Here is a 25,357-nt window from a genome sequence, read left to right as displayed (position 1 = left end):
AACTTCACTCTTTTGAGTGTGGATATCCGGTTTCATAGCATCACTTTTTCAAAAGATTGTTTTTCCCTCAATTAATTTTCTTATCACTTCTGTTGAAACGTAGTGGAACTGACCATAAATTTTTTTCTATGATTCCATTCCATTGATCTCTATTTCTGTTGTTATGTTAGCACTATACAGTTTTAATTACTGTAGCTTTGTAGTAAGTATTGAAATTGAAAGTGTGAGGTCTTTAAATTTGTTGTTCTTTTGCAACACCATTTTGGTCCCTGGCCTATCCATGTAACTTTTAGGATCAGCTTATATTTCTCAAAAATATCGAGTTACGATTTTGATAGAGGTTGTTTTCAATCAGTAGATCAATTTGTGGAGTATTACCATTAACAGTGGAGAAGGCGATGGCACCCCACTCCAGTACTCTTGCCTGGAAAATTTCACGGACAGAGGAGCCTGGTAGGCTGCAGTCCATGGGGTCACGAAGAGTCGGACACGACTGAGCGACTTCCCTTTCACTTTTCACTTTCATGCATCGGAGAAGGAAATGGCAACCCACTCTAGTGTTCTTGCCTGGAGAATCCCAGGGACGGGGGAGCCTGGTGGGCTGCCGTCTATGGGGTCGCACAGAGTCGGACACGACTGAAGTGACTTAGCAACAACCATTAACAATATTCAGTCTTAGAACCATGAACATGAAATGCCTTTACATTTATTTAGATCTTCTTTAATTCAACAGTTTTTGTATTTTTTCAGAGTACAAGTCTTGAAGTGCCTTTGTTGAGTTGATTCCCATGTGTTTTAATCTTTTTTAAAGTTCCTCATGTAAGGGGGGAAAGCTTTCCGTTTTTCTTCATTAAGTACAATAGTAGCTGTTGGGTTTTTGTACATGCCCTTTCTCAGTTTCATTTAAATTTTCTAATATATTGCCATAGAGTTGTTTATAGTATTCCTTTATGACTCTATTTCTGCAAGTGCTATAGTGATGTCTTCTTTCATTATTGATTTTAATAATTTGAGTCTTCTCATTTTTGGTCAGTCTAGCTAAAGTTTTATCAATTTGGTTGATCTTTTCAAAGAATTCAACTTTTAGTTTTGTTGATTGTCTCTATTTTTAATTATTTTTTAAAGTTTATTTTTAATTGAATGATGGTTGCTTATAATATTGTGTTGGCTTCTGCCATACATCAACTTGAATCAATAGGTACATATATGTCCCCTGTCTCTTGAACTTCCCTCCTACCTCCCACTCCTTTAATTCTTTATTTTACTTCCACTCTAGTGTTTATTATTTGATTCCTTTTGCTTTCTTTGGGTTTAGTTTCCCATTAAAATTCTAGTTTCTTAAGGTGGAAGGCAAAGTAGCTGATTTGAAATCTTTAAATATAGCCATTTACAATATTATTTTTACTCTAAGCATTATTTTAGGTGCATCCTATAAGTTGTATGTTGTGTTTCCATTTTCATTCATCTCAGAATTTTTTCCTTTTTATTTCTTCTTTCATCTGTTTGTTATTTAGGAATGTGTAATTTAATTTCCACTTATTTATGAATTTCTTAAATATTCTGCTGTCTGTAATATAGTACCGTTGTGGTCGGAGAACATTCTTTGTATGGCATTAGTCCTTTTAAATTTACTGAGGATTGTTTTATGACTTAACTGCTCTACGAAAATGTTTTATGATCTGCCCTAAAAAATATAATATGTGTACTTGAAAAGTATATGCACTTTTTTAGAAGTATATGTATTTTCTTGCCTGTGGAGTATTCCATAGATGACTATGAGGTATAATCACTTCATAGTTGAAGTATCGCACTTTTTCTTGGTTTTCTGACTTGTATCGATTATTGGAAGTGTGGTATTGAAGTTTCCAGTTGATTGTTGAGTTATTGTTTACTCGATTCTGTTAGTTTTGCTTTGTGCATTTTGGTGTTTTGATATAAGATGCATGTATGTTTATAATCATTTTGTCTTCCCAATGGATTGATCCTCTTACCATTATAAAATGTATTTCTTTGTCTCTAGTAACAACTTCTGTTTTAAAGATTATATTGTCTGATGTTGGTGTAGCTGCTCCAAATATCTTTGAATTAATGCTTACAGAGTATCTCAATTAGCTTCCTTTTGCTTTCAGCCTCTTTGGTCTTTGAGTTTAGTGTGTGTCTTGTAAACAGCATATAGTTGACTCATATTTTTCCCCATTCTTCCAAATGTAAATGGAGTGTTTAATCTATTTACATTTAATTCAGTGACTAATAACTAATAAAATAGGATTTTACTGTGTGATTTTTCTTTTTATTTCCTCTACAATTGTTGCTTTCTTTTGTGTTAAATATTTTCTAGTTTACTGTTAATTGCCCAGGTCATTTCTTTGATTATATCTTTTGAATTGTGTTCTTACTGTTTATAGTAAGGATTACAGTTACCATTTTAATTTCTGACAATCTAGTTCAAATTAAAACTAATTAATTTCAGTAGTATTCAGAAAATTGCTCTTGTAAATCTCCCTTTCTGTCATTCCTTTTTACCACTACTGTCATATATTGCATCATATATTATAAACCTATAATTCAATTTTATAATTCTTGCTTTATTTTATCATCTCTTAGATATTACAAAAACATTTATTCTTTTGTATATTTTCCTGTGGAATTACATTTACCAGTGGTCTTCATTTATTCATGTGGATTCAAATTACCTTTTACCGTCCTTTTCAGACTTAAAGAATCCCTTTAGCATTTCTTGCAAGATAGATCTGCTAGTGACAGATTCCGTCAGAGTTTATCTGTGCGTGCTAATTCACTTCGGTTTTGTGCAGTTCTTTGCGACCCTATGGGCTGTAGCCCACCAGGCTCCTCTGTCCATGGGATTCTCCAGGAAAGAATACTCAAGTGGATTGCCTTGTCCCCCTTCAGGGGATCTTCTCGACCCAGGGATCGAGCCCATGTCTCTTACATGTCCTGCATTGGCAGATGGCTTCTTTACCACTAGTGACACCTGGGATTATCTGTGAATGTCTTAATATCCTCTTCATTGTAAAGCAGAGTTTAGCTGGATATAGAATTCTTGGTTAATAATTTTTTTCTTTCAACACTTAAGAGGTGTCATTTCACAAGGATTCTTTAAACATGATGCCACTTTTCTGTTAATACTTTCAGGATTTTCTTTTTGTCTTTGACTTTGGTCAGTTTGACTGGCATGTCTAGGTGTAACTCTCTGTAAATTCTACTTGCAGTTTGTTGAGCATCATGGATGTATGGATTAATATTTTACATAATATTCAGGAAGTTTAAGACAATTATTTCTTTAGTATTTTCTGCTCCTTTCTTTTTCTGTGCAACTCACATTATGTGTATATAGGTCTCTTTGATGGTGTCCCACAGACATCTGACGTGCTGTTAATTTTTCTTTGTTCTTTTTTCTTATCCACAAACTGAATAATCTAGTGATTTGTCTTTAGGGTCACTGTTTATTCTGCTAGCTTACATCTGTAGTTGAACCCCTACAGTGACTTGTTTGTGTAGTTTTTGCACCTTTTAACACCAGAACTTTGATTATTTTTCTATTTCTCTTTATTGGTACTGTCTATTTGATGAAACATCATTTTCACACTTTCTTTTAATTCTCTAGACATTGTTCCATTAGTTTTTAAACATATTTACAATAGCTGATTTAAAGTATGTGTCTTTTGTTGCTCAGTTTCTCAGTTGTGTCCAGTTCTTTGTGACCCCATGGACCATAGCACGCCAGGCTTCCCTGTCCCTGACCATATCCCAGAATTGGCCCAAATTCATGTCCATTGCATTGGTGATGCCATCCAGCCATCTCATCCTCTGATGCCATCTTCTCCTTCTGCCCTCAATCTTTCCCACCATCAGAGACTTTTCCAATGAATTGCCTGTTAGCATCAGGTGACCAAAATACTGGAGTTTCAGCTTCAGCATCAGTCCTTCCAATGAATGTTCAGGGTTGATTTCCTTTAAGATTGACTGGTTTGATCGCCTCACTGTCCAAGGGACTCATAGGAGTCTTCTCCAGCGCTGCAGTTTGAAGGCATCAATTCTTTGGTGCTCTGCCTTCTTTACAGTCCAGCTCTCATAACCATATGTGACCACTGGGAAGACCATAGCCCTTGTCATACAGACCTTTGTCAGCAGAGTAATGTCTCTGCTTTTCAACATACTGTCTATAGGTTTGTCATAGCTTTCCTGCCAAGAAGCAATCATCTTCTGATTTCATGGCCACAGTCACCATTCACAGTGATTTGGAAGCCCCAGAAGAGGAAATCTGTCACTACTTCCACATTTTCCCCTTCTATTTGCCATGAACTGATGGGGCTTAATGCCATGATCTTAGTTTTTTTTAATATTCAGTTTTCAGCCAGCTCTTTCACTCTCCTCCTTCACCCTCATCAAGAGGCTCTTCAGTTCCTCTTCACTTTCTGCCATTAGGGTGATATCATCTGCATATCTGAGGTTGTTGATGTTTCTCCCAGCAATCTTGATTCCAGCTTGTAACTCATCCAGCCTGGAATTTCTCATGATGTGCTCAGCATATAGGTTAAATAGAGTGACAACAGACAGCCCTGTCGTACTTCTTTCTTAATCTTGAACCAGTCAGTTGTTCCATACAGGGTTCTGACTGTTGCTTCTTGACCTACATACAAGTATCTCAGAAGACAGGTAAGATGGTCTGATATTCCCATCTCTGTAAGAGATTTCCACAGTTTGTTATGATGCACACAGTCAAAGGCTTTATCATAGTCGGTGAAACAGAGGTAGATGTTTTTCTGAAACTCCCTAGCGTTCTATATGATCCAGTGAGTGTTGACAATTTGATCTCTGGTTCCTCTGCCTTTTCTAAACCCTGCTTGGATGTCTGGAAGTTCTTGGTTTGCATAATGCTGAAGCTTAGCATGCAAGATTTTAAGCATGAGGAGATGAGTGGAATTGTCCACTGGTTGGAGAAGACTCTTGAGAGTCCCTTGGACTGCAAGGAGATCCAACCAGTCCATTCTGAAGGAGATTAGCCCTGGGATTTCTTTGGAAGGACTGATGCTAAAGCTGAAACTCCAGTACTTTGGCCACCTCATGCGAAGAGTTGACTCATTGGAAAAGAGTCTGATGCTGGGAGGGATTGGGGGCAGGAGGAGAAGGGGACGACAGAGGATGAGATGGCTGAATGGCATCACTGACTCGATGGACGTGAGTCTGAGTGAACTCCGGGAGTTGGTGATGGACAGGGAGGCCTGGCGTGCTGCAATTCATGGGGTCGCAAAGAGTTGGACATGACTGAGCGACTGATCTGATCTGATTTTGAACATTCTTTAGTACTGCCCTTCTTGGAAATTGGGATGAGGATTGACCTTTTCCTGTGGCCAGGGTTTCAGTCCTGTGGCCACTTCTGGGTCTTCCAGATTTCCTGACATATTGAGTGTAGCACTTCGATAACATCATCTTTTAGGGTTTTGAATAGCTCTACTGAAATTCCTTTGCATCCACCTGCGTTATGGACAGTGGAGCTTCCTAAGGCCCACCTCACTTCCCACTCCAGAATGTCTGGCTCTGGGTGACTGACCATCCCATCATGGTTATCCAGTTCGTTAAGATTTTTTTTGTACCGTTCTGTGTATTCTTTCCATCTCTTCTTGTTCTCTTCAGCTTCTACTAGGCCTCTACCATTTCTGTCCTTTATTGTTTTTTTCTTTAAAAGACCAAAAGTCTGTGTCTATTAAGTCCAAAATTTGGGCTTTCTCAAGAACATTTTCTCTTGGCTGCTTTTTTCCCCCCTGTTTGTGATATTTTCCTGCTTCTTTACATGTATCATGACTTTTTGTAGAAAACTATACAGTTAAATAATGTATTGGAATAGATCTAACATCAGATAGATATTTATTTTTTGCTAGGTTTTTGTTAATTTTTTTCTTGTTGCTTGTTACTTGTTTACTGTCTTTTCTGATATAATCTTGTAGATTCTATATTGTTTCCAGTGTATGGATACTAAGTTCTCTGGTGGCATTTTTAAAATTCTTTTATTTTTAATCTGGGCTTCCCTGATAGCTCAGTTGGTAAAGAATCTGCCTACAGTACAGTAGACCCCAGTTCGATTCCTGGGTCAGGAAGATCTGCTGGAGAAGGATAGGCTACCCACTCCAGTATTCTGGCCTGGAGAATTCTGTGGACTGTGTAGTCCATGGGGTCACAAAGAGTCGGACACGACTGAGTGACTTTCACTTCACTTTTAATTTTAGGATTCACCCTGTATCAACACAATTTAGTTATCAGCCAGTGACTTAGCAAAGTTTCTTAAATGCCTAGGGGATCTTTGTGAGAAGGCATGCCTTCAAACTTGTTTATAAGACAGTCTTAGCTTTTACTTCCATTTTGTGCAGGGTTTCAAGCCCAGCTGTGAATGAGTTCATGGGAACTTCTCTTTTCCAAATCTTTCTTGGGTCACCTTTTATGCCCTAGAAATATGTCAGAGGTTTTCAAAGTCTCTCGTGGTCCTCTAGTTTCCCCAAGATTTCCTTTTACATTTCTGGTCAGGTTCTTGTTTACCCAACTGAAATCCTAGCCTTAGGTACCTGCCATGTTACCACCCAGGTGCTACTGCTTTGAGAATACTCCAGGGGATTGTTGCTGTTCACTCACTCAGTTGTGTCCGATTCTTTGTGACCCTATGGACTGCAGCATGCCAGGCTTCCTTGTCCTTCACTATCTCTCTGAGTTTGTTCAAACTCACATCCATTCAGTTGATGATGCCATCCAACCGTTTCATACTCTGTCGCCCCATTCTCTTCTTGCCTTCAGTCTTTCCCAGCATCAGGGTCTTTTCCAGTGAGTCGGATTTTTGCATCAGGTAGCCAAAGAATTGGAGCTTCTGCTTCAGTAAGAGTCATTCCAGTGAATATTCAGGGTTGATTTCCCTTAGGATTAACTGGTTTGATCTCCACGCAGTCCAAGGGACTTTCAAGAGTCTTCTCTAACACCACAGTTTAAAGTATCAATTCTTCGACTCTCAGCCTTTTTTATGGTCCAACTCTCACATTCGTACATGAAAAACTATAGTTTTGACCATACGGACCTTTGTCGACAAAGTGATGTCTCTGCCTTTTAAAAGGCTGTCTTGATTGGCCATAGCTTTTCTTCCAGGGAGCAAGCGTCTTTTAATTTCATGACTGCAGTCACCATCCGCAGTGATTTTGGAGCCCAAGGAAATAAAGTCTTTCACTGTTTTCATTGTTTCCCTGTCTATTTGCCATGAAGTGATGGAACTGGATGCCATGATCTTAATTTTTTGGATGCTGAGTTTTAAGCTAGCTTTTTCACTCTCCTCTTTCACTTTCATCAAGAGACTCTTTAGTGCCTCTTCACTTTCTGCCATGAGGGTGGTGTCATCTGCCTATCTGACGTTATTGATATTTCTCCCAGCAATCTTGATTCTAGTTTGAACTTCATCCAGTCCAGCATTTTGCATGATGTACTCTGCACGTAAGTTAAATAACCAGGGTGACAATATATATACTCCTTTCCCAATTTTGAACCAGTCTGTTGTTCCATGTCCAGTTCTAACTATTGCTTCTTGACCTGCATACAGGTTTTTCAGGAGGCAGGTAAGGTGGTCTGATATTCTCATCTCTTTCAGAATTTTCCAGTCTGTTGTGATCCAGACAGTCAAACGCTTTAGCATAGTCAGTGAAGTGAAGTAGATGCTTTTCTGGAATTCCCTTGGTTTTTCTATGACCCAACAGACGTTGGCAGTTTGATCTCTAGTTCCTCTGTCTTTTCTGAATCTGGAGGTTCTTGGTTCGTGTACTGTTGACGCCTAGCTTGAAGGATTTTGAGCATTATTACCTTGTTAGCATATAAAATCGGAGAAGGCAATGGCACCCCACTCCAGTACTCTTGCCTGGAAAATCCCATGGATGGAGGAGCCTGGTAGGCTGCAGTCCATGGGGTCGCTAAGAGTCGGACACAACTGAGTGACTTCACTTTCACTTTTCACTTTCATGCATTGGAGAAGGAAATGGCAACCCACTCCAGTGTTCTTGCCTAGAGAATCCCAGGGACGGGGGAGCCTGGTGGGAGGTCGTCTATGGGGTCGCACAGAGTCAGACACGACTGAAGCGACTTAGCAGCAGCAGCAGCATGTAAAGTGACTGCAATTGTGTGTAGTTTGAACATTGAACTCGGGAGGGATAGGTTTTTAATTTTTCCTCTAATAAGTTGAGTTCTGTGTCAAATCAAATACTGACTGCCCCCTGAGAATAGAGATTTTTCCAGAGAGCTGGTTGTTCATACAAAATATTGACTGTGCTCTAGGGATGATGCTTTTAATGTAGCTCTGAAAGAGGTCCGTCCTTTCTGTTGGCTACCAGGCTCCCTTTTTTTTTTTTTTTTTTTTGCAGCTGTGATGCCACTAAGCTGGGGAGAAAAGGGAGTGGGAACAGCCTGAAGATAAAATGGTGGAGTCCACACTGTCTTACTGAGGTTCAGAGTTTCTCTTAGACAATTTTTGTTTGTTTGTTTTTCATTTGGCTTTATCTAATTTTCAGAGTTTTGAAATGGTTGGATTAGTTATTTCACCAGTATTTTTATTGTTTTTGTGGGACAGTTTGTGAAGGTTCTTGTCTTGCCATTGCAAACGTCTGTCACCTCTAGGATTCTGTGTACGTTAAAGAATAATGGCAAAGAGAAACCAAAGAAGAGCCTCTCTAAGAGAAACGTTACCCCTTTTCTTCCAGCTTTGTCTGTTTCAGCATCTCTGTCCTGTCTTTGGGTACTCTCTCCAAACCCCCATAGTGGTCTCTTTGTGATGATTTATTGTAGTGAGGAGACTCCTTTCTGAGGCCCCTGGGCACACGTAGATTCAATTTGCAGCTCTGCAGTGGTAGGCAAGACACTGACTTTTCTTGAGCCTCCATTTCCTCATATAAATTGATGATCCTTGTAGAATCACAATGAAGATTAAAGGAGAAAACATTTAACAAATTTACACCAAACCTGTACATACTAGGTACACAATAAAGTATTAATATAATATACAATTTATTGGGCTTCCCTTGTAGCTCAGTCGGTACAGGATCTGCCTGCAGTGCAGGAGACCTGGGTTCGATCCCTGGGTTGGGAATATCCCCTGGAGAAGGAAATGGCAACCCACTCCAGTATCCTTGCCTGCAAAATCTCATGGACAGAAGAGCCTGGTGGGCTGCAGTCCATGGAGTCGCAAAGAGTCGGACATGACTGAGCAACTAACACGAACTTGGTTCTTTTACTTCATCCCTTCTTACTGACCTGTCATATTGAGTTATGGTATAAAAATAGTAATTAAGGGGTTTATGAAAGTAACTAATAGAAGAAAGATAATGAAAAGAGGACCATGTCTTTCCTTTGCTGTGTGATCTTATGCAAGTTATTTAGTCACTTTGAGCATTAGTTTCCTTGCCTTTTAAATGAGAACACTATAACAGTATGTGTCTCTGTTACAGTAGATTCTCTGTTCATTGAGAATCAGATGAGTTCATGACATTGAGGAAGCTTTGCACCATGCACACTCTACAAAAATACAGTGGTCTTTAATTTATGAAGATAAGTGCCTGGCTCTTGAATTAGCTTCATGGGATTAAATTTAGTGTTGTTTCTTCTCAAAAAATATAAACACAAAAATGTAAAATAAATTGTTTTTATTTGTGGCACCATTTCCCTCCATCCCTTGAGTAAGACAAGTATTTTGTCATATTTATTCATGTGTTGCAGATGACATTTATTCTTCATAGAGTTTGGATTTAATATTTTCATTTTGTTATTCACTTTGTGATTTAGGCTAAAACAGAAGAAAAAGTCATTTATGAACACTGTAGCAGTCAAAATATGTATGTGAACATAGCAATAAATACTCTTAAGAAGCTGAGAGACCAAGGTAATTTCTTTTCAATTAAATAGTAAGATAAACACTTGTGATTAACACCTAACACTGAACGTGTTTTCTTCATTAGCAGGGTTGTTTTTAGATATTCAATGAAGTGTATGTTTTAAATATTCTCTGGAGTAAAATGTGCAGGTGGCACTTTTTGTTGTTGAAAATAACCAGTTAGATTTGAAATTAGCCGTGTAAATATAACCTCACTGATGAGATTATCACTGATATATTTATATTTGATTTCTGAATATAAAAATAACTCACCTCCATGTGGAAGAGTAGTTCTGAACCTTTAAAAAATCATTATTGTCTGCCTAATAAACCTATTTTTTTCTACCTCCCCAGTAAAATTAAGTACTGAGTGATAATGTTTTGTCAGTTAAGGAGTTTTGGAGAGCCACATACCATTGTGATATCTAAGATTTTTCTCATTCCTCAAGAGCCAATTTTACTCCTTTGGAAACAGTATGATACCCATTGAGAATACATGGCAATGAGTTCAAATAATACAGAAAAGCATCTTTTTTAAAACAAAACAAAACAAAGACAGCTGTCTTCCAGATCTCTCATACCTACCCTTCTTTACATGACTACAGAGATGTGTATAATATTAATGAATACAATCATTTTATGTATAGTATGTCTCACTTTTCTTACTTAGGTATCATAAAAGTCTTTAGTCAGCTAATCTGGAATCCATGTTCATACTTAGATCTATATCATACTTTCTATGGACTGTATGAAACTCTACATTGTATAGAACCTATATTGTAAATATTCCATTATATGGAATCTGTAATATGGATCAACCAAACACTTTTGGATAGTTAGATTGCTCATATTTTTTGAGTATAAACTCTGTGATAAATATATGTGACCTTATTTAAACCTGAGCTTGTGCTAGCAGAAAAGGTCTGTCTGCATGTTTAAAATTGGTAAATATTGTTAACCACCCCAGAAAGGGTTTGCCCATTTAATTTCCCTACCAATAATGAAGTATATGGTTTTCCTTACATCTTGCCAAACTTTCTCATTTATCCTGTTTCAAAAAGTGTGAAGATATAGTAAAAAAAAAAAAAAAAAAAACAGTTATCTTAGTATTTTTAATTACTATGAAGTTGAACACCTTTATTTCTCTTTTTATAAATTTGCTCTTGGCATCCTTCTGCCCCCACGTCCACTTTTTAAATTGTTCTGTGCATTCGGGACAGCCTTTTCCGTGTGCTCTTTTACTATGCTGCAGATACTGTCTTCAGTTTGGCACTTGTGTGTCAGCCTTATTTATAAAGTTTTTTTTTTTATAATATAGAAGTTATTTTCACAATGTAGTCAATCCCTTCTTTCTGGCTTCTGGGTTTTGTGTCATGCTTTGAAAAGCTATTCCATTCTCAAGAATATAAAAACTGTTCATCAGTGACCATTTCCTTATGGCATTTTTTTAATGTACCGTACTTTAAGTAGACATAAATACATGTATTAAAATACAAGATCTTAGATTAATATTTTCATGGCATTCTAGCTTTTCTCCCTTTTTCTCATGTTAAATATAGCACACAGAAATAAAACATGCAGGTCTAAATACATAGTATAAATATTCCCAATGAAAATAGAGATGGTTTGCAAGCTGTTACAGTTGTGGTAAATGATGATGTAAAACCCATTCCCTTATATGGAATCTATAATACAGATCAGCCAACACATTTGGTTACTCAAATGGCTCAAATTTAAACATACTCTATCCAGGAGTCAAAATGTATTCATTTTAGCAAATGTGATACCCTGACCTTTTTAGTAGTTGAGTAGATTTAACTTTTTCCCAGTTTGGAATTGATTCTGAAGATGTTTGTTCTCACAGGCTGGTTGGATGTTTTAAAATGAAAAGAAATATCTTACTACACTAGAGACATTTTTATGTTCTGTATGTTTTTATGAAGTAGACAAAAGTAATTCATCATCTCAGGAGAAAAGATCCTGTGTGTTTTAGATATGTCTGGAAGCAATAACGATAATAAGACAACTGGATTGAAAAAGAATGAAACGAAAAATGGTAAGCTTACTGTGATAATGATACGCCTTTGTAATTGTGACTTTAAAGGGAAAGTAAATTTGGTTTACTACAGCTTTTAAATTATTATGAAGGATCAACTGCATACTTTGTACATGTATATCCTTTTTAAAAATTAGTATAAATTGGGGATGAAAAAGTGGACTTTTAAATAATATTTGGGTTGAATTCTCAACTTTTTTTTTTTTTTTAGTTAATGTATGTCTAGTTAGTAAGTAGTGCTGCTTAAATTTTCAAATTGTACCTGCATTGGAATACCTGGAAATCTTCTTAAAAATGCAGATTCCGATCAGTAGGTCTGAATACAGTTTCAAAATCTGAATTTAGAATAAGAAAGAAGGTAGAGAAAATATTTGAATTTGGTTGTGTTTTTATTAAAACAGATGGCTGTGCTTCTCTTTAAAAAAATGTCTCCTATGTAAGGATTGAAACAATGTTGATGCTTTTAGAATCTCCCAGTCCTTTTCATAACAAAAGGATTTAAAGCAACTTTTAAAAGAGTTTGCTAAAGAGTGTCTAGTAAATTCTGCTAGAGTTTTTAGAAATAGAGTAACCTTGAAAGTTCATTAGAGTGAGGGCATCTGGGACTGGGTTACTGATGTTGGAAAGAGATTCTTTTTGAACTTGAACTCTTTTGCCCTTGTGAGAGTCATCATTTTCCCCACTATCTCCTGCTTATAAGCTTTTGTACTATTCTTATCTGAGTAAATATTAAGAATTGTTAAGATTTCAAGCCAGAAAACCTAGGTGTGCCAACTGTGCTGTGTGACTCGGTCACGTGTCGTGACTTTTCTGAACCTCATTTAACTCATCTGTAAAAATGAAGTCAGTTCACATGCTATTCTGGGTTACTATAAAGTTTATTTTTATTTATTTAGATTCCACATTTTTTAATTTTTTTCATTTTTTGGCTGTGCCTCGTGGCAGGCGTGCAGGATCCTAGTCTCGCCTACCAGGGATTGAATCCACACCCACTGTACCGAGAGTGCAGAGTCTTAAGCACAGGACCAACCAAGGAAGTCCCTAGTGTAAAGTTTAAATCAGTGTCCTTAGAATGGGTTTTGGTGTATTTAATATGCACCAGCTATTACTGATGTAATTCTTACTTTACCATCTGCTTCCCAAAGCTTAGGACATCACGTGGTCCAGGGAACAATATTGATTTGTTGTTGTTGTTAAAGGATACAAAGACGTGGACTCTTTGAGGCTATCATCTTACTTAAGTTAATCAGAATTCTGCTATTTCATATCCAAAAGGGTTGACAGACTCTAACCTTACCATCTCTTAAAAAAAGGAAAAAAATGCTATTTAAATTGTATTGAATGGCTTTTCTTTTTCTCTTAGGACTCACAGGAATTATGCTCTACAGACATCTTAAAGACTACCTTCTAACTGAAGAACAGTTACGAGAAAATAACTACCCCCAGCCCAACCCTGAAAAACCAGGGAGTATTCTTTTAAACCCAGGCATGACAAAAACTCGTGTAAATGATCGTAAGTATATGGATCTGAAAATTACCCTTTCTGTGTACTGAGACTGGAGCCATAAGAGTCCCAGTGTTCTGATATTTTCCGATGAACACAAGAATTGTGGCCAGCATCATTAAACTGCAGGTAGAAACATAACTGCCTTTCGTTTGATTTCCCTTTTCTGTTTCATTTTGTTCCGAGTCTCTAAGTGCTTTATGTACCTAATCAATTTTACTAAGTCTTCTTAGTAACCATTTTCAGGTAAGTGCTATTACCACCTCCCTTTATACCAGTGAGGAAACTAAGGGTTAGGGAGGTCAAATTATTTCAGAGTTCACTCAGAAAGTAAGTGGGAGAACCAGGATTTGAACCCAAGGAGTCTGACTGACGCTTCTGCTTCATATGTATCCCTGTACATATGTAGGCAGTGCTGTATTCTGTATACTTCGTACCCTTTCACTAGGAATTCTTATAAAAAGACTTACAATTACTCCTATTATTTTATATTTTCTCCAAATATTTTCTCCATACTTAATGTATTTATACCTATTTCCTCCCCTTGCAAAAAAGAGAGAGCAAGGGAGTATTTAATATTAACATAACTGTCAAATCTTAGGTCCATCAGAGTTTGAAATGCACTTATATAAATATTTTTCATTGGTTAGAAGATATTTATCTTCATCTTTTATGTCTTTGGAACTTGTGTCTTGGGATTATTTTCACCATTTGTTTTACCTTCTCTTTAAATCCTCTCATTGGAAGGCAGTACACTTAACGGTTAAGAACCTGGACTCTGAAGGAGGACGTCGGGCAGATCTGGGCGGGATGTTGAATCAGTCACAAGTGACCCTCCCAGCCTCTGAATAATGAGATGACGGTCGCTACCCCCGTCGGGTTCATGAGAGTCCGTTAAAACTGTGCAGCTGAGCTGCTTGGCACAGTGCTTGCTTCATAATCTCATAAAAGGCACTCACATAAGAGTTGTCACCATCATCATCGCCATCAGAGCCAGCTTGAGGGTCATTAATGAAAAACAAGTATTCATAAGTGGGTCCAGGGACTTCCGTGGCCGTCCAGTGCTGGGTGTTCGGGTTTGAGCCCTGCTTGGGGATCTAAGGTCCCACATGTCACATGAACATGAGCAAGAAAATTAAAACAAATGGGTCTAGTGAAAAAGCCCAGATATACTCTCAGTGACTTAAACAAACAGATCTCCGTGTCTAAAAGGAAGGCACGGGTCCTAATTCAGGAGTTACTGTGTACTAGTGAAAGTGAAATTCGCTCAGTCATGTCCGACTGTGCGACCCCATGGACTGTAGCCCCATGGAATTCCCAGGCAGGAATACTGGAGTAGGAAGCCATTCCCTTCTCCAACTATGTACTAGAGTAGATGACAATTCAAGCTGGTGACAGTCAGGTTGTGGTGCTGCAACCACAACTGCCTGGTGGAGGGTTGACTGTGGAGTCAGGAGAAGGCCTGTTCTGAGCCATGTCATTCCTGACGCAGGAGATGGCTCAGCTGTAAGCACTCCTTCACACAGTCCTGTTCTTTCCCTGGTACTTCGTGATCACGCTGAGTCTGTGCTCATGCCAGGATCAGGAATGCAGAGGCAAGGCCCTGCACTCAGGTCCTCGTTTTTCCTGCCATCTTTTCAGGAACGATTCTCCTGTTCTAGCTTCTAGGAAGACCTGCTGTCGATGTGGGAAGATCTACGGTGTGACTTCTACAGGCAGACACAGCAGGACAGAGGAATGTCACTACCATTTTGGCCGAGTGTTGAGTCATAAAGGTGAGTATCTGGTTCTGTTTCATTTATTTGACAAGCCGAGCCGGTGCCAAATCAGTAGAAAGGTGGGATATTCATTTCAATATGTATTTTTAAATACAACCTGGTAGAGAGAAACTGTTGATTATGAAGTTTCCATTGTACACACCCACTTCTGAGCATCACTTCTTAACTTAGCTGGAGCTCGCTGGCTCAAGAGGCATGTCTGTGACTACTCTTCTGCCCTTTTAGGACCTCAATTCAAGCTGCTGGGGCTTGCCAGGTGGCGCTAGCAGTAAAGAATCCTCCTGCCAATGAAGGAGGCATAAGAGACTTGGGTTCCATCCGTGGGTTGGGAAGATCCCCTGGAGGAGGGGAAATGGCAACCCACTCCAGCATTCTTGCTTGGAGAGTCCCATGGACAGAGGAGCCTGGTAGGCTATAGTCCATAGGGTCACAAAGAGTCACACCTGAGCTTACCATACATATCAGGCAGTTACCTGTTGACTTTACCCACTTCTCACAGGCCAGCATTAGAGTAATTTTGTTGCTAATAGCTTCAATTCCTTGCCCCACCCCGCCCTGAGAGAGAAGGAACACACACTTGATTCCCCGGCCTGGCCCCCATTTTCCCCTGCAGCACAGTAAACTCCCAACAGCCCCCTCAGATGGTGATTTTTCCTACTCGAACCAAAAAACCTGGGCACGGTCATCATCATCTCCCTCTGGCACACTCTTTCTTTTAACATTTTTATTTATTTATCCATCCATCTGTTTAGAATGCAAGAGTTTTTCTTTGTGCCACGTGGCTTGTGGGATCTTAGTTCTCTGACTGGGGATTAAACCCTGGGGCCACAGCTGAGTCCTAACCACTGGGCCGCCAGGGAATCCCCTGGTGAGCCCTCTCATCTCAGAGTGGCCACATCCCACTTACTGTACCTCAGAAGCATCTCTTCTGCCGCGCCTACCCCCCCAGCTGCCCCTGCCAGAACCACACCACCCTCACTTCCATCCTAAACTGCTGCAGCGTCCTTCTAGGCTCACTCCATCTGCTATGCCTTTTCCGGTCTTCACCGCCCCTCCCCAGTCTATTTCTCACCCAGCAACCCCGAGAATAATTTTTACATCACAGTTCTGTTTACCTCATTCCTCTGCTTTCATGAACGTTCTTCAGTAACTTTGTCAACCCTGCCAGATTTGACCTCTACCCCGCTGCCAGATCTTGTACCCTTTCCATGGTTATCTTCATGCCACACTGGCCACCTCGAAAGGTACCTTCTAACCTGCTGTCTCCTGTCCCTTTCGCACAGCTGGTTTCCTCTCATCGTTTGTTGTTGATCAGTCACTAAGTCATGTCCGAATCTTGTGACCCCATGGACAGCTGCACACCAGGCTTTCCTGTCCTTTACTATCTCCTGGAGCTTGTTAACACTCATGTCCAGTGAGTCGGTGATGCCCTCCAACCATCTCATCCTCTGTTGCCCCTTCTCCTCCTGCCCTCAGTCTTTCCCAGCATCAGTTTTGTTTTGTTTTTTCCCAGTGGGTCAGCTCTTTGCATCAGGTGGCCAAAATATTGGAGCTTCAGCTTCAGCACCAGACCTTCCAATGAATATTCAGGGTTGACTTCCTTTAGGATTGACTGGTTTGATCTCCTTGCTGTCCAAGGGACTCTCAAAAATCTTCTCCAGCATCACAAATCTCATTCCTTAGGTCTCTACTTAAATATGATCTCCTCAAGGTTCTTTCCCAACCCCATGATCTAAGATAGGCCTTCCTTCCTAAATGGGAAGGAAATCTAAAAAGAGGGGATATATGTATACATATAACTGATTCACTTTGCTGTACAGCAGATGTGCTAGCCCAACACTGTAAAGCAACTGTACTCTAATAAAAGTTAAAAATAAATAGGTTGTCCCTCTTCTATCACAACATGCTGTCAGTGGCTTTGGTAGCACATGACTGCATTGTGTATGATTTAGTAATTTATCTGCTGTGCCTGAAAGACTGCAAGGTTTTGGAGGGTCCATCCCTTTTTTTTTTCTCCCCATCGTCAGGCTGTCACTTAGCTTGGTGCCTAATACATACAGGCTGTAGGTAGCTATTTGGATAGATGGTGAACAGATGAATCATTTATGTAGATATAGACACGAGTAGAAATGCTATTATCATAATAAGTGGTATGAATAAAAGTAGGGCAGAGGAAGTAGAGAGGAACAGTGGATATGATTGTATTACAGAAGAAATATAAGAACAAATAATATAGTGAAGATTCCCAGCTGGCTTAGTGGTAGAGAATCCACCTGCCAATGTAGGAGATGAGGGTTTGATCCCTGGGTTGGGCAGATCCCCTGGAGAAAGAAATGGCAACCCATTCTAGTATTCTTGTCTGCGAAATCCCATGGACAGAGGAGCCTGGCAGGCTACAGTGGGTTTGCAAGAGTCGGACATGACTTAGCAACTGACCACCAACAAAGTAAAGATTAAATACCAAAGTAAAGATTAAGTAAACTTAAATTTGACCTGAGTGTTTGGGATTAGCTTTAGAGGGTAGGGGGGACTGTAGATTCCAAAAGGGAGGAAAAAGAGGAAGACACTGCAGAGAATAAGAGTAGCAGACTGTGGCTGGGTGGGATCACTAGAGCACACGACGTCATGAACAGGATGGGATCACTAGAGCACACGACATCATGAACAGGATGGGATCACTAGGGCACACGACGTCATGAACAGGATGGGATCACTAGGGCACACGACGTCATGAACAGGATGGGATCACTAGAGCACACGACGTCATGAACAGGAGGGGATCACTAGAGCACACGACGTCATGAACAGGATGGGATCACTAGGGCACACGACGTCATGAACAGGAGGGGATCACTAGAGCACACGGCGTCATGAACAGGATGGGATCACTAGAGCACACGCGGCGTCATGAACAGGAGGGGATCACTAGGGCACACGACGTCATGAACAGGATGGGATCACTAGAGCACACGACGTCATGAACAGGATGGGATCACTAGGGCACACGACGTCATGAACAGGAGGGGATCACTAGGGCACACGACGTCATGAACAGGAGGGGATCACTAGAGCACACGACGTCATGAACAGGATGGGATCACTAGAGCACACGACGTCATGAACAGGAGGGGATCACTAGGGCACACGACGTCATGAACAGGAGGGGATCACTAGAGCACAGGACGTCATGAACAGGAGGGGCCTTCGGAGCTGGTGGACCTGAGATTTGGGTCTGTTTTATCACTTACTTTCTCTGAGACCTTGGGCAGGCTTCTGAAGCTCTCCGAGCCTTTGTTTCCACATTCATAGAAAGAGCTTTGCGTGGCAGTTTAGTGAGCTGATGTGCCCACGTCCTGGCTTACAAGCCGTGCTCTGTTAACACTGGTTCTTGGCTCTCTTTCTCATCTCGGGAGAAGATAAGATAAAGCTGTGAGATGTCAAAATTGCACTTGATTAGTAATGTACAAATGAAGCATTTGAGGAAAGTAAGGTAATGAGAATGTGCTTGAAGAAGCACATTTAAACTAACTGCATTTTATAGAAAAACTGGTACAGAAATCACTGTAGGCAGAGGGGGTTATAGGGAACAGTTGGGGGAACATTTCCTTGGGCCAGAGGGAAGAAGGGCTTGGGTGGATAAGGGTACAGGTGATATGGAAGGTTGGAGAGAGAGAAAAAGGAGAGAGATGAAGGCTTGGCATTGTTGCTGTGAGAATGTGCAGTGTCTGGCCAAAGGAGAGGAAGAAGAGAATGTTGGGATTTTGGAGGTCCTGCCAGGGTTGGGGACAGCATCTGTGTTATGGTCTCAGGCCGTGTAACTGGGTGATGTTTCTTGGGTCAGATCAACAACTCAGATACAGAAAGGGAGAGGCTGGTGGTTGGAGCCACCACAGGGTTCCAGCAAAGAGAGAAAGAGAGTAGAATTTAGAGAGGATGGCTGAGGTAGAGTTAAGCAGGGTAAAGAAGGGACACTAGGCAAGGAGCTGAAGATCAGGACAAATGATAGGGGAGCGAAGGGAAGAAGGGGAGGAAGGCATTCAGGACATGCGCAGTTATAACTCGCCTTCAGAATCCAACCCCTGGCAACTTCCCTGTTGGCCCAGTGGTAAAGAATCTGCCTTACAATGCAGCGGACTGGGGTTTGATCCTGGTCGGAGACCTAAGCCCAGGCACCACAACTACTGAGCCCGTGTGTCACAACTAGAGATCCGTGCGCCCTGTGGAAAAGATCCCGCGTGATGCACTGAAGATCCCACGTGCCACACCTAAGACCCAGTGCAGCCAAAAAAAAAAAAAATGCAACCCCCGAGAATTCTGCTTCCTGGAGTCAGTTTTTCCTGTTTGTTACATAAAAGCTAGAAAAGTAACTATACAAAATAACTATACAGAGTTTTAGACCTTAGATCACTTGCATGGTAAAGTCTTAATGCTCTTTGAGGGTAAGATGCTCTGGGAGTTAGCCACTCTGCCTTGTCAAGCTTGCTCATTTGATCTTTCTTTTTTGTGTGGTTTGCAGTCCTTGGTGGCTTAGGAAGGCAGTACAGCTGTTGCAAAGGTGTTCTTGGATCCCCCGGGTGTCAGGTCGCCAAGGTAGGGCTTGCTGCCCAGAATTCTATTTGTGTCAGAACCAGAGTCGCTGTCTGCTGCACAGACCTAGAGGATAGATGAATATTTGGTCTATTATAATTCACTGATTTTCAGGTGGTGAAATTTTTATGAGCTTAATTCCTCTTGCCAAAATACACAGTAACTTACTTGGCAATGTTTGTTTCAGCATCATGTTCATAACCAAAAAGAAAACCTAGGGGGCTTTGTGAAGACATTGGTCAAGTTCCCAGCCCTCGACAGGAATCCCCCCCGTGTGTTTGCCGTGAGCTGTGAGGTGGTACGTTGGTTGTACGTTTTACCTCATGTATATGTGTGTAAGGAACTTTCCCAGGCTTTCTCTCTCAGTCCCACATAGCTCTGCAATGCTGTTCACATGTTTTGGGTGAAGCAACTGTAGCTGAAAAAGAATTAAGTGACTTGGCTGGGTCCCAGCACTTAGGGCTAGGCACTAGGGCTTCCCCGGTGGCTCAGATGGGAAAGTATCTGCTGGTTGTACGGGAGACCCGGGTTTGATCCCTGGGTCTTAAAGATCCCCTGGAGAAGGCAATGGCAACCCACGCTGGTACCCTTGCCTGGAAAATCCTGTGGACGGAGGACCCTGGCAGGCTACAGTCCATGGGGTCGCAAAGAGTCCGACTCGGCTGAGCGACTTCACTTTCTGCACTTAGCGATGGAGCCAGGAGTTGGCCTATGATCCTTTTTCTATTACCTATTGATTCTTTTTATACATAATCACTGCTTGTTCTACTCATTACATTGCTGAAATTACATGGGTGGAAAGTGTTATTAACACTGCTGTTATCCCCCAAACCATTGCTGCTGCTAAGTCGCTTCAGTCGTGTCCGACTCTGTGCGACCCCATAGACGGCAGCCCACCAGGCTCCCCCGTCCCTGGGATTCTCCAGGCAAGAACACTGGAGTGGGTTGCCATTTCCTTCTCCGGTGCAGGAAAGTGAAAAGTGAAAGTGAAGTCACTCAGTTGTGTCTGACTCTTTGCGACCCCATGGACTGCAGCCCACTGGGCTCCTCCATCCATGGGATTTTCCAGGCAAGAGTACTGGAGTGGGGTGCCATCGCCTTCCCCGCCCCAAACCATTATAAAAGCTTTAATTTTTAACAAACTGTTGTTTATAGAGACAGTAAAATATTTATAGGGATTTATCTTCTTTTATATGAGAATCAGTACTAAATAGTAGGGGGAAAGCAGAACTTGGAATCTGAGAGCTGGGAAGCTCCACGGCTTATCAGGCAAGTCCTGGATGATCTGATCTGTCAATTATGAGGTTAATGATAATCCCCCAGTGATGGTGAGAATCCGATACACTGATATATGACAGAGTGCTTTGTATGTGTCAGACATCATGTGGACAGTCATCTTTAACAAAACATAAAATTTTTATTCCTTGTGGCATATTTGGGGAGCAGATTTGTGGACTATAATTATAGAAGAGCAACATACAGTTTCAAACTTAGGTTTTTAATCGGAGACAGTTAAAGCTGCTTCTGGCTTAGAAATCAGATTTCATTACCATGTTGTCCTCTATGGTGCCAGGTTTATGTAACCATAGTTTGGATTTTTTTTTCCCCACTCAACGAGGTTTATAACTGTGTTGTCCAGTATGACATCCACTAGCAAACAAACACATAGATGTAGTGAACAGAGTAGCCGCTACCAGAGGGAAAGCAGGGGAGGGTAAGACGGGTAAGGGGCTCAACTGTCTGGTGAAGGTGAAAACAACATTTTGGTGCTGAAGTGCACTGTAGTGTATATAGAAGTCAACGTACAATGTTGTATACGTGAAGTTTACATAATGTTATACAACAATGTTAACTTCAGTAAAAATGTAATTAAGTTGAAAATTCAGTTCTTCAGTCATTCTAGCCATATTTCAAATACTCAGTAGCCCCTTGTGGCCGGTGGCTACCCTATTGGGCAGGACAGAAATAGAACATTTCATCTTCACAGAGGTTTCTATTGGATAGCATTGATCTCTAATGAAAATACTGGTAAAGCCTAAGCCAAGAAAATGAAATTATTTTATTAGCAGAAATATTACTAACATTGAGGGAAAAAAATTAAAACTTGGAACATCTTTGATATGACTGTCAGATCCACTCACTGGCTTTTGTTGGCAAAACTGAACGACAGGATGAAATTGTGTATTTTAGTTAGAAATATTCCTTTATTATATCTAAGATGTTAAAGTGGGTTTACTCAGTGTGGTGTATAAATTTAATATCTCTGCCTTTATAGTGCTATACAGCCAAAGGCTTGGAACCTACTCGAGTAACAGTGGTGGATCCCAGCCTCCAGGTGGTCTATGACACATTTGTGAAACCAGATGAAGAGGTCATTGACTATAACACTAGGTATGCATTATACAAGGGGTTTATTTTTCAAATTATAGAACATTCAACATGTAGTTTAAGTTTTAGCCTAGGTACCTTTACTGGAGTCAACTTTAGAGCATGAGCTACACTATTTTAATTTATTTATTCAAAGTTATTCATGTTCTGTTGAATTCCTTGCTAAAATTATGCAGGCACTGTATTAAGCCCTGGGTAACTCTTTAAATAAGAGATATGGGCTTATACCCTCATGGTGTTTACATGTTGGAGCGGTCGGTAGAAGGCTAGAGAGAGAGGCAAAAATATTGAATAAACCATTCATTCATTTATTCTTTCAACCATTAATAGGTTTCTTCTGAAAATATCATGCTATGCTCTTCCCATTAGGTGAAAATTTCTGTAATCCTGTAGACATGTCGCTGAGTATACACAGCTTTTATACAGCATGCAGAACACTGGTTCAGTGCAAATTCTATTTTATTATTACTAAAGTATGGCATGTTTCTGATCCAAACTCAAGGGTAACTTGAGATAGTATAAGATATGCCTTTAATTTTTAAAAACCTCATATAAAACACCCAATAATATCATTGATTAACTGAATTGAATTTTCTAAAGGCATACAAGCCATATGACATAACACATATATGTATTTAAATATAAAATAGAAGACACTGATCTTATTCTAGAATGAAAATTTAGAAGTGTTAATTACTGATATGATTGTATTTATTCAGTTTTCTTTAAATAACGAATTTTCCAATGGTACTTAAGTATGTCTTGTATGTGTGTGTGTACCCACTCCAGTATTCTTGGGCTTTCCTGGTGGCTCAGACGGTAAAGAAACCACCTGCAATGCGGGAAACCTGGGTCGATCTCTGGGTTGGGAAGATCCCCTGCAGGAGGGCATGGCAACCCACTCCAGTATTCCTTACTGGACAATCCCACGGACAGAGGAGCCTGGTGGGCTACACTCATGGGGTCACAAAGAGTCAGACACAACCGAGCAACTAAGCACAGCACAACACAGCGTTTGTGTGTACACATTTGTATATGTATATGTAAATAAATGCACACATGTATACATGTATGTGAACAAATATGACTTTATACACATACACATAGATTCTTTACCGCTGAGCCTGGGGAAGCCCATATATATATTATACACACTATATAGTATATAGTACATGTATTACACAATTTGTGTGTGTATGTCCATAATTTTGGAGCACAACAAGGCAAAATGGGAGTGAATTAAAAGTTGTGATAAGCTTTGAGAATAATTACAGAGAATTCTGCTAACAAGCACTCTAGCAAATTCCCTCACATTCATAAAAATGTTTGTATACATAAAAACTCAATAAAAGTTCCTGTTACCAGAAAATGCATTTTGTTACTAATCTTTCTCCTTACCTCATTTGCTGTTTTTTTCCTACTCATTTTGGCCATATCCTAATAGCCCCATCTATTTTACTTTTTTTAAACTTTATTGAGTTATAATTGGCAAAAAAAATCATACTATATTTATTGTACTCTTATTGGTTCTTGTTCTTTCGTGGATTTAATGTAATCTTTTCTAGCTCCTTTTTGGAACAAGTCAGGAAATGTTTTGGTAATTACTGATAGTCACAGCAGCAAAATGAGAATTGAAGGGCTTGCATTAAAAACAAAAGAACTTTCAAATCTTAAAAGGTCAAAAGGATTCAATGGATGACATTTTTTAATAACTGCTTTAAAACAAATCCAAGTACTCTATCCATGATCATTTCCTCTTAATCCAAATATTTGACTATGAATCACATTCCTTAATTAAGCCAGATGATGGAGCCAGCTGTCTTTTTTTCCTTATAGGAGACAATAATATTAACATATAGCTTAAGCTGAAAATACCTTTGCAGTATTTTTCTTTTCTCCTACTCTGCACTAAGGCACAGCATTAGCCATGTTTCAGAACACTTATTTAGTATGTGCTTCATGAAAACCACGAGGATACTCAGGTTTATGCATGTAGTTTTCACTGTATGCATACATTTTCACTAGATTCTCCTAAGCCATTGAAAAGTGAAAGTGAAGTCACTCAGTTGTGTCCGACTCTTTGTGACCCCATGGACTGTAGCCTACCAGGCTCCTCAGTTCATGGGATTTTCCAGGCAAGAGTACTGGAGTGGGGTGCCATTTCCTTCTCCAGGGGATCTTCCCAACCCAGGGATTGAACCTGGGTCTCCCACATTGCAGGCAGACGCTTTACCGTCTGTGCCACCAGGGAAGCAATACACATAGTAGTAGTGTATATATGGCAATGTCAGCCTCTCAATTCATCCTAAGCCATTAAGATTGGTAGTTAATCCTACTTTACAGATGAGAAAACTGAAACCAGAAGGTTAAGTAACTTGTTGAAAGTCAAATATAATAAGTAAATGGCAGAAACATAGCATAGTTCAAACTTAAGTTGTCTAGACTCTGCTTAGGGCTCCATTTGCTTTTCCATGTTCCCCATGTTTCATCTTTAGCTTTGTCTTAACGTAGATAGGCTAACTTTACTAAATTGTCATTGACAAGACTCAGATTATACAAAGATGAGAATTCACAAAGGAGCTTTATCAGCTTGTAATAATGTCTCCTCCAGCCTTACATGATTGATCCAAAGTATAAATTTTGCCAAGTTATACCAATATAACCTAATAAAGGGGTAGTTGACAGTCATACAATAAGATCTTTGTTCTGATCATCAAATGTTTGTCTTATTGAGTCAGTAATGTAGTCTAACTGTAACTGATGAAATCTACTGAGCTGCATTCTTTACTTACATGCATTGTGCATCTTATTGGGGCAGGTTTTCTGGTGTAGCTGAAGACGACTTGAAGAACATGAAGACCTCAGTCCGTGATGTGCAGGCCATCTTACTGAACCTCTTCAGTGCTGACACTATACTAATTGGACATAGCTTTGAACACAGTCTCTATGCGCTTAAGGTAAGGAGTTACAGGCTCACCTTCTTACAAACCTCGTGTTAGCCAGGTAGTCATTATCGGTGTGTCATCACTCATGCTCCATTTCCCCTTTTTTGACAAGGAAGACAAGAATCACTGTCTGTGCTAATGACACTGTCCAACTATGGTAAACCAAAAGCAGTGTAAGAGAGCCCAAGTCATGTG

General features: G+C 40.0%; 1 protein-coding gene across 1 annotated transcript in view; it reads left to right on the top strand.

The window, feature by feature from the left end:
• LOC102284915 (RNA exonuclease 1 homolog) overlaps window positions 1-25,357 on the top strand; it is a 46,058-nt gene that overhangs the window by 14,929 nt on the left and 5,772 nt on the right. Inside the window, exons 7-14 of the mRNA XM_070375972.1 lie at window positions 9,817-9,913; window positions 11,898-11,960; window positions 13,324-13,473; window positions 15,126-15,239; window positions 19,759-19,832; window positions 20,017-20,127; window positions 22,105-22,220; window positions 25,036-25,174. Of these exons, the coding sequence (XP_070232073.1) occupies window positions 9,817-9,913; window positions 11,898-11,960; window positions 13,324-13,473; window positions 15,126-15,239; window positions 19,759-19,832; window positions 20,017-20,127; window positions 22,105-22,220; window positions 25,036-25,174 (864 nt within the window). The remainder of the gene's footprint in view (window positions 1-9,816; window positions 9,914-11,897; window positions 11,961-13,323; window positions 13,474-15,125; window positions 15,240-19,758; window positions 19,833-20,016; window positions 20,128-22,104; window positions 22,221-25,035; window positions 25,175-25,357) is intronic.

This window comes from Bos mutus, chromosome 8 (assembly GCF_027580195.1).
Source record: "Bos mutus isolate GX-2022 chromosome 8, NWIPB_WYAK_1.1, whole genome shotgun sequence".
Classification (NCBI taxonomy): Eukaryota; Metazoa; Chordata; class Mammalia; order Artiodactyla; family Bovidae; genus Bos; species Bos mutus.
This window is presented reverse-complemented; position numbering and strand designations above follow the sequence as displayed.